Source organism: Oncorhynchus mykiss, chromosome 19, assembly GCF_013265735.2.
Source record: "Oncorhynchus mykiss isolate Arlee chromosome 19, USDA_OmykA_1.1, whole genome shotgun sequence".
In the NCBI taxonomy this organism is placed as follows: Eukaryota; Metazoa; Chordata; class Actinopteri; order Salmoniformes; family Salmonidae; genus Oncorhynchus; species Oncorhynchus mykiss.
In genome coordinates this window covers 7,048,160-7,058,159 of record NC_048583.1, presented here as the reverse complement: position 1 = coordinate 7,058,159, position 10,000 = coordinate 7,048,160, and the positions used below count along the sequence as shown (strand labels likewise).

Below are 10,000 nucleotides of genomic sequence, written 5' to 3'. Positions count from 1 at the left end.
CCTCCATCCTTCCTTCTCTTTCTCTCCACCCTCTCCCTCAATGTATCTCCCTCCTCACCCCCACCCCTCCATCCTTCCTTCTCTTTCTCTCCACCCTCTCCCTCAATGTATCTCCCTCCTCACCCCCCACCCCTCCATCCTTCCTTCTCTTTCTCTCCACCCTCTCCCTCAATGTATCTCCCTCCTCACCTCAACCCCTCCTTCCTTCCTTCTCTTTCTCTCCACCCTCTCCCTCAATGTATCTCCCTCCTCACCCCCACCCCTCCATCCTTCCGTCTTTTCCTCTCAACTTCCTCCTTTCCTCTACCCACCTCTCCTCCTCCCCTCCTTCCCTGCCTCCATCCGTCCTTCTTTTCCTCTCCACTCCCTCCCTTCCTTCCTCCCTCTACCCACCTCTCCTCCTCCCCTCCCTGTAGGTACAGATCTCTTCTCTAACTGTACAGAGGAGTGTAAGGCCCTGGGTCACTCCGACCGCTGCTGGATGCCAGCCTTCGTCGCTGGCGACGGTCGCCAGGGCACCGGTGGCGATTACCGTAGCAACCTGCACGTGCCAGGCATGGACTCCGTGCCGAACACTGAGGTACCCGCCACCGCCGCGTCCGGTCACCACGACAACGACCTTACGCTGACTTCTGACCTCACGACCTCTGATAGGTCATTCTCTACGTTCGGAAAAGATGGCGGCGGATGCACCACACTGCCACGGTCAATGCACCACCTCCACCACCACCACCACCACCTCCACCAGTCACATCAGCTGCATGTCCAACACAACAGCCCAGCTAGAGCTACAGCCACTACTACTACAGACACCACGCTAGAGAGGAAAGACTATGAGTCCTTAAGGGGTACACTACCGCTACCGTACAAACCCACCTTCTGTGAGTATGAGTACCAGACGACGTCACTAGAGCCCTACGACTTTGGCCTGGTCCACTATCCATATTAGATACTTTTTGAAAGAAATTCTGATCTGATAATATTTTTTAAAAGATACTTTTGAAAAAAACTCTGATCTGTAAATATAAACAAATATAAAAATCAAAGAAATTCTCATCTGATTATATTTTTTAAATATACTTTTTAAAGAAACTCTTATTTTATAATATTTTTAAAATACACTTTTGCCAATAACTTCTGATCTGATAACATTTTTTTAAAAGATACTTTTTGAAATTGAGATAGTCTATTGCCTTTTTATTTGTGTATTTTCTGTGTAGAAATGCAATTGAAGTAAACGTTTAGTTGTTTTGTTTTTGCAAAATGTAACCCTTCTGCTAAACCCCCTATATATTTCTCTAACCTCCTAAATCCTTCACCATATTTATTGTTTTAAATAATAACAAATAAAAATAAATCAACTTTTGATTCAAAAATGTGTTTGTGGCAAAACATTTTTCTTTCCTGTCCCCTACATACAGTATATATATATATATACTATCTACCTGTTCTATTAGCAGATTTTCTGAACTATAGTTGTTCAGGCCATTTCTCTATCAGTGAACCACCGTTTAGCAAACAAGGTCAGATTTGACATATCAACACTTTCTTCTGTTTTGACATGATGTCATACTATACATGTACTGAGCTCAGTAGTGAGTGATATTATGATGTCATACTATACATGTACTGAGCTCAGTAGTGAGTGATATTATGATGTCATACTATACATGTACTGAGCTCAGTAGTGAGTGATATTATGATGTCATACTATACATGTACTGAGCTCAGTAGTGATATTATGATGTCATACTATGCATGTACTGAGCTCAGTAGTGAGTGATATTATGATGTCATACTATACATGTACTGAGCTCAGTAGTGATATTATGATGTCATACTAAACATGTACTGAGCTCAGTAGTGATATTATGATGTCATACTATACATGTACTGAGCTCAGTAGTAATATTATGATGTCATACTATACATGTACTGAACTCAGTAGTAATATTATGATGTCATACTATACATGCGTCTGGGTCCTGGTGAAAAGTAGGGAACGGGGACGTAGCCTACGACTCATCGGTAAATAACGGCATTCGTTATCTAAAAACACCTTCCTGCACAACTACTGATTGTCCTTCCACCTAGTAGTCTCTTCTCACTATGGTCTGCGTCTGAAATTGCACCCTATTCCCTATGTAGTGTACTGCTTTTGACCAGAGCCCTGTGGGACCTTGCTAAAAGAAATACACTATGTAAGGTGTAGGCTACCATGTGCCACGTGTTTCTATGGAAACATAAAGAGCAACAACGCCAGGACATCATTAAACTGGCAGGGAGTGAAGGCGGTTGTTTTTAACTGTGTTTTAACACTTAGTTACATAACGAGCTGCTCCACTGCTAAATTAACACGCTGCTGTTAATTGTGATTCTACATTTTAGGGCATGCTGTGTGTGTGTGTGTGTCTGTCTGGATCTACGTGTGTGTGTGTGTGTGTGTGTGTGTGTGTGTGTGTGTGTCTGTGTGTGCCTGTGTCTGTGTCTGTATCTCTGTGTGTGTGTGTGTGTGTGTGTGTGTGTGTGTGTGTGTGTGTGTGTGTGTGTGTGTGTGTGTGTGTGTGTGTGGGTGTGTGTGTGTGTGTGGGTGTGTGTGTGTGTGTGTGTGTGAGTGTGTGTGTGTGTGTGTGTTTGTGTGTCTGTGTGTGTGTGTGTGTGTGTGTGTGTGTCTGTATCTGTGTGTGTGTGTGTGTGTGTGTGTGTGTGTGTGTGTGTGTGTGTGTCTGTATCTGTGTGTGTGTGTGTGTGTGTGTGTGTGTGTGTGTGTGTGTGTGTGTGTGTGTGTGTGTGTGTGTGTGTGTGTGTGTGTGTGTGTGTGTGTGTGTATGTGTGTGTGTGTTACTGCATGCTGGCTCATTCTCCCTCAGGTAATAATCATGATGAAGTTCTGCTTCGTGCTGAACTAATCTACCCACTGCCCCTTTGTTTGTTTCCCTCTGTGTGAGTGTTTGTTTTTGTGTGTGTGTGTGTGTGTGTGTGTAAGTGTGTGTTGTGTGTGTGTGTGTGTGTGTGTGTGTTGTGTGTGTCTGTGTCTGTGTCTGTGTGTGTGTGTGTGTGTGTGTGTGTGTGTGTGTGTGTGTGTGTGTGTGTGTGTGATGGGTTGGTTCTTCTAACCTTGCGGGGAAGATTCTCCCTCATGGGGACATTTCCCACATCCCCATGAGGACCAAGACTATGTTAAGCTGAGGGGTTTGGTTTAGGTTTAAGAGGGTTTATGTTTCTGCTGTTGTAAAACCTTGGGTTGCACAGGCCTATTGCAACATTCTGTCCTGTTTCTATATGGTACATCAGACTGGTCTGGAGAGGGTGGGAGAACATGAGAGGTCTATAGGGGTATATAAGGGTATATAGGGGTCTATAGGTGTCTATAGGGGTATATAGGGGTCTATAGGGGTATATATAGGTCTATAGGGGTCTATAGGAGTCTATAGGGGTCTATAGGGGTCTATAGGAGTCTATATGGGTCTATAGGGGTCTGTAGGGGTCTATAGGAGTCTTTAGAGGTCTATAGGGGTATATAGGGTCTATAGGAGTCTATAGAGGTCTATAGGGGTCTATATGAGTCTATAGGGGTCTATAGGGGTCTATAGAGGTCTGTAGGGGTCTGTAGGGGTCTATAGGGGTCTATAGAGGTATATAGGGGTCTATAGGGGTCTATAGAGGTCTATAGGGGTCTATAGGGGTATATAGGGGTCTATAGGGGTCTATAGGAGTCTATAGGGGTCTATAGGGGTCTATAGGAGTCTATAGAGGTCTATAGGGGTCTATAGGGGTCTACAGGGGTCTATAGAGGTCTATAGGGGTCTATAGGGGTATATAGGGGTCTATAGAGGTCTATAGGGTCTATAGGGGTCTATAGGGGTCTATAGAGGTCTATAGGGGTTTATAGGGGTCTATAGTGGTCTATAGGGGTCTATAGAGGTCTATAGGGGTTTATATGGGTCTATATGGGTCTATAGGGGTCTATAGAGGTCTATAGGGGTTTATAGGGGTCTATAGGGGTCTATAGGGGTTTATAGGGGTTAATAGGGGTCTATAGGGGTATATAGAGGTCTATAGGGGTCTATAGGAGTCTATAGGGGTCTATAGGGGTCTATAGGAGTCTATATGGGTCTATAGGGGTCTATAGGAGTCTATATGCGTCTATAGGGGTCTGTAGGGGTCTATAGGAGTCTATAGAGGTCTATAGGGGTATTTAGGGTCTATATGAGTCTATAGAGGTCTATAGGGGTCTATATGAGTCTATAGGGGTCTATAGGGGTCTATAGAGGTCTGTAGGGGTCTGTAGGGGTCTATAGGGGTCTATAGAGGTCTATAGGGTTCTATAGGGGTCTATAGAGGTCTATAGGGGTCTATAGGGGTATATAGGGGTCTATAGGGGTCTATAGGGGTCTATAGGGGTCTATAGGGGTCTATAGGAGTCTATAGAGGTCTATAGGGGTCTATAGGGTTTTATATAGGGGTCTATAGAGGTCTATAGGGGTCTATAGGGGTATATAGGGGTCTATAGAGGTCTATATGGGTCTATAGGGGTCTATAGGGGTCTATAGAGGTCTATAGGGGTTTATAGGGGTCTATAGTGGTCTATAGGGGTCTATAGGGGTCTATATGGGTCTATAGGGGTCTATAGAGGTCTATAGGGGTTGATATGGGTCTATATGGGTCTATAGGGGTCTATAGAGGTCTATAGGGGTTTATAGGGGTCTATAGGGGTCTATAGGGGTTTATAGGGGTTAATAGGGGTCTATATGGGTATATAGAGGTCTATAGGGGTCTATAGGAGTCTATAGGGGTCTATAGGGGTCTATAGGAGTCTATATGGGTCTATAGGGGTCTGTAGGGGTCTGTAGGAGTCTATAGAGGTCTATAGGGGTCTATAGAGGTCTATAGGGGTTTATAGGGGTCTATAGGGGTCTATAGGGGTTTATAGGGGTCTATAGGGGTCTATAGAGGTCTATAGGGGTTTATATGGGGTCTATAGGGGTCTATAGAGGTCTATAGGGGTTTATAGGGGTCTATAGGGGTCACTCATTACAGTTCAACAGGAGGAACACACTTTTTAATAAAGTGCTGAGGGTAAAAAAGTTTAATTTTAAAAACAAATATTATTAAATCACAATAATGCATGTGAACTGAATCAGTGAAATTAATAGATATATAATGAAATAAGTGAGTACATAATTGGAAGTCCCACCAAGGGATGACAGGATTAAGTTCTACAAAGATAAGTGATATGATACAATTAAATATAAAATATAAAAAAAGATTAAACCAGATTGAGCAAATAGATACATACATTTTCTGTTGAACTTCCTCCTCATGTCGGTGGCCCTTCCAGCTCTCTTAATTAGGCCCTCAACTGACTCCCACAGTCAATGCTTTCTCCTGCTCTCTTCCATTCACACCTAAGTGTTAGGGTTAGAATTACGGTTAGGGTAAGCGTACGGGGTTAGTGGTTAGGTTTAAGGTTAGGAGTTAGATTTAGGTTTGGGTTAAGGATTGGGTTAAGGTTACGGGTTAAGGTTAGGGTTAAGGTTAAGGGTTAGGTTTAGGGTTAGGGTTACAGGATAGGGTTAGGTTTAGGGGTTAGGGGAAATAGGATTTTGAATGGAAAATAGTTATAGGTCCCCACGAGGATAGATGAACATTAAATATATGTGTGTGTTGTGCCTTGCCACTTGGTGCTGTGCTACGGAGCATAGATAATTACAAGAACAGCTTCATTCCCTTCTGTCTGCTTCATATCTGAGTAATCTGGGAATGGTACCAACGTCACATTTTGGACGTGTAAATGAATGATATCGGACTATAGCCATTGACTATTGAAGACTGTATCTTAGAAATGCCCAATGACTTTAGTCCAACTGTAGTTCAACCATCCTTCAACTGTAGTTCAACCATCCCTCAACTGTAGTTCAACCATCCCTCAACTGTAGTTCAACCATCCCTCAACTGTAGTTCCACCATCCTTCAACTGTATTTCAACCATCCTTCAACTGTAGTTCAACCATCCCTCAACTGTAGTTTAACCATCCCCCAACTGTAGTTCAACCATCCCTCAACTGTAGTTCAACCATCCCTCAACTGTAGTTCAACCATCCCTCAACTGTAGTTCAACCATCCCTCAACTGTAGTTCAACCATCCCTCAACTGTAGTTCAACCATCCCTCAACTGTAGTTCAACCATCCCTCAACTGTAGTTCAACCATCCCTCAACTGTAGTTCAACCATCCCTCAACTGTAGTTCAACCATCCCTCAACTGTAGTTCAACCATCCCTCAACTGTTGTTCAACCATCCCTCAACTGTTTACCAAAAAGTGTTGCTGTTTGAATCCCAGATTTCCCCTTTAACATCAACTATAGTGTCTCTGCTTTAGCCAAATTCTGACATAACCTGTAATTTATAACTAGTTTTTATGGTCTGGTTGTAGTTTATAACCAGTTATTATAGCCTGGTTGTAGTTTATAACTAGTTATTATAGTCTGGTTGTAGTTTAGAACCAGTTATTATAGCCTGGTTGTAGTTTATAACCAGTTATTATAGCCTGGTTGTAGTTTATAACTAGTTATTATAGTCTGGTTGTAGTTTAGAACCAGTTATTATAGCCTGGTTGTAGTTTATAACCAGTTATTATAGTCTGGTTGTAGTTTATAACCAGTTATTATAGTCTGGTTGTAGTTTATAATTAACAGTTAAAACACCAGGAGTGCATCCCAAATGGCACCCTAGTACCTATAGTGTTCACATAAGGCCCTGGTCAAAAGTTGTGCACTCCTTAGGGTATAGGTTGCCATTTGGGACATAACCTTGGTGCTAATGGCCATGATGATTATTTGAAAATGTACAGAATAAAAGAGTAAGAGAAAAGGGATATACACCATTTGTCTAACAAGTGTGTTTTCTCTTGCCTTGCAGCCCACAAAAGGATTTGCTAGCTCGTTCCGAGTGGACCTACCAGAGACAGCGTGAATTTGCACAATAGAGAACTGGCCAACAGTGCGACAACGTTAGTGAAAGAGAAAGAGAAAGAGAGAGAGAAAACAACCAAACACAAAGAAATCTGTGACAACAAGACCATGGGCTTGTTTTGAAACTTCATTATCTGGTTCTGGCCAGCTAGAACAGAACCTTTCATCTCCATCACCACGGGAGACAGCAGGACAAAGTACTGGAGAAAGAACTCTAGAACTGCAGATGTAGAACAGAAGAACTCTAGAACTGGAGCTGTGGAAGTGAAGAACTCTAGAACTGGAGCTGTGGAAGTGAAGAACTCTAGAACTAGAACTGTAGAACAGAAGAACTCTAGAACTGGAGCTATGGAACTGAAGAACTCTAGAACTAGAATTGTAGTACAGAAGAACTCTAGATCTAGAACTGTAGAACAGAAGAACTCTAGAACTGGAACTGTAGAACAGAAGAACTCTAGAACTGGAACTGTAGAACAGAAGAACTCTAGAACTGGAACTGTAGAACAAAGGTGTAGAAGGAACTTCCAGGACCATAGTTGGCCTTAATTTCATCTCAGCAGGCCTGAGACCCCGGGCCCAAAGCCAAAGGACGAACGATGGAAGAAAACGACTGTGTTTAAGAAAGGGATGCAGGGAGGACGTATCAATTGGACTTATAAACCAAGGATTACAAAAATAGACAATAGACAAAGAGGAATCAAAGAAAGACTGATGAACAACACAAACAGACGTTTTGTTGTCGGTGACTAGGGGGGTTCGTGGCCATGGGGTACGCCCCCCCCCCCCCCTCTAGTCCATCTGTGTGTGCCTGTTTACACAAAAAAGTAATGTTTCTGTACAAACTTCAACCAACCATCACTATGAGCCCTTTAGCTGTTTCTACTGTCACCACTACACCAACTGTACAGGAATGAAGGATGAGAGGGGGAGAGAGAAATGGAGGGATAGAGATGGAGTGTGAGAGAGTGAGAGAGACAGACAGAGAGAGAGTGAGAGAGAGAGAGAGAGAGAGAGAGAGAGACAGAGAGAGAGAGAGAGAGAGAGAGTGAGAGAGAGAGAGAGAAAGAGAGAGAGAGAGAGTGAGAGACAGAGAGAGAGAGAGAGTGAGAGAGAGAGAGAGAGAGAGAGAGACAGAGAGAGAGAGAGAGAGAGTGAGAGAGAGAGAGAGAAAGAGAGAGAGAGAGAGTGAGAGAGAGTGAGAGAGAAAACCCCAGAAATGATGCGAACTATTATACAAAATCAACATCTCTACTTGACTGTTTTTATAACTTCTCTGTTTTTTTTCCTGTTGTTTTCTCTGTGCGGTCCAAGTGTTCTGAATCTCCAGTATTCTGACTTTATAGTAAAGAACAACGACAACACAGATGGCCTACAACACGGCTAGTTGAGTTCCTGCTTCTTTGGGCGACCTGCCTCCATAACATTGGTCTGAGAGGAGCTTCACAAACCAGAGAAATGTTGTGGTTTATATCATGTGTGCAAAGTGTTTCCTGTGCTATTTTAAAGCTTAGCCTATAAATGAATATACATCTCTCTCTCTCTATATATATACATATATATACATGTCTATATATAAGATATACTTTTCTGAAACTGTGTAACCATTGGTTAGTTTCTTATCCACCATGCAGTACTGTCAATACCAACTGATACCAAGTGCTAAAAACAAGAACTTGTATTCATTAAACATCGAGGGCGTGGCTTCACTATGCAAAGACTCCGGCCCCTTCACTCCAACCAAGGTTAAGGCTGACGGTTTTCATATCCTCATTTTTGGCGACGCTCCACTTCTGAATAGTTATAATGCATTATAGCGATATTACTAGATCCTTTTGGATGCAGTCGTAAGGCGTTATGAAACTGTCTTCCTCACACTGACGCTTTGCTTCTATACGGTGTTGTGAATACCTTCATAAGGGAAACATATCTTCTATATGGTGTTGTGAATACCTTCATAAGGGAAACAGATCTTCTATATGGTGTTGTGAATACCTTCATAAGGGAAACAGATCCTCTATATGGTGTTATGAATACCTTCATAAGGGAAACAGATCTTCTATATGGTGTTGTGAATACCTTCATAAGGGAAACAGATCTTCTATATGGTGTTGTGAATACCTTCATAAGGGAAACATATCCTCTATATGGTGTTATGAATACCTTCATAAGGGAAACAGAGCTTCTATATGGTGTTATGAATACCTTCATAAGGGAAACAGAGATTCTATATGGTGTTATGAACACCTTCATAAGGGAAACAGAGGTTCTATATGGTGTTATGAATACCTTCATAAGGGAAACATATCTTCTATATGGTGTTATGAACACCTTCATAAGGGAAACATATCCTATATATGGTGTTATGAACACCTTCATTAGGGATACAGATCTTCTATATGGTGTTATGAACACCTTCATAAGGGAAACAGAGCTTCTATATGGTGTTATGAACACCTTCATAAGGGAAACAGATCTTCTATATGGTATTATGAATACCTTCATAAGGGAAACATATTCTCTATATGGTGTTATGAATATGTTCATAAGGGAAACAGATCTTCTATATGGTGTTATGAATACGTTCATAAGGGAAACAGATCCTCTATATGGTGTTATGAATACCTTCATAAGGGAAACAGATCTTCTATATGGTGTTATGAATACGTTCATAAGGGAAACAGATCCTCTATATGGTGTTATGAATACCTTCATAAGGGAAACAGATCTTCTATATGGTGTTATGAATACGTTCATAAGGGAAACAGATCTTCTATATGGTGTTATGAATACCTTCATAAGGGAAACAGATCTTCTATATGGTGTTATGAATACGTTCATAAGGGAAACAGATCTTCTATATGGTGTTATGAATACGTTCATAAGGGAAACAGATCTTCTATATGGTGTTATGAATACGTTCATAAGGGAAACCGATCTTCTATATGGTGTTATGAATAAGTTCATAAGGGAAACAGATATTCTATATGGTGTTATGAATACGTTCATAAGGGAAACAGATCTTCTATA

General features: G+C 41.8%; 1 protein-coding gene across 7 annotated transcripts in view; it reads left to right on the top strand.

Moving 5' to 3' along the window:
• LOC110514880 (protocadherin-10-like) overlaps window positions 1-7,969 on the top strand; it is a 36,638-nt gene extending 28,669 nt beyond the window's left edge. Inside the window, exons 4-5 of one of the 7 annotated variants that reach the window (XM_036954103.1) lie at window positions 423-705; window positions 6,921-7,969. In XM_036954103.1, the coding sequence (XP_036809998.1) occupies window positions 423-705; window positions 6,921-6,987 (350 nt within the window). In that variant the 3' untranslated portion in view covers window positions 6,988-7,969. Of the gene's footprint in view, window positions 1-416; window positions 1,405-6,920 lie in introns of those variants that run through there. The other 6 variants (XM_036954101.1, XM_036954102.1, XM_036954104.1 and 3 more) reach the window with 6 other exon arrangements.
• The last annotated feature ends 2,031 nt before the right edge of the window (window positions 7,970-10,000 follow it).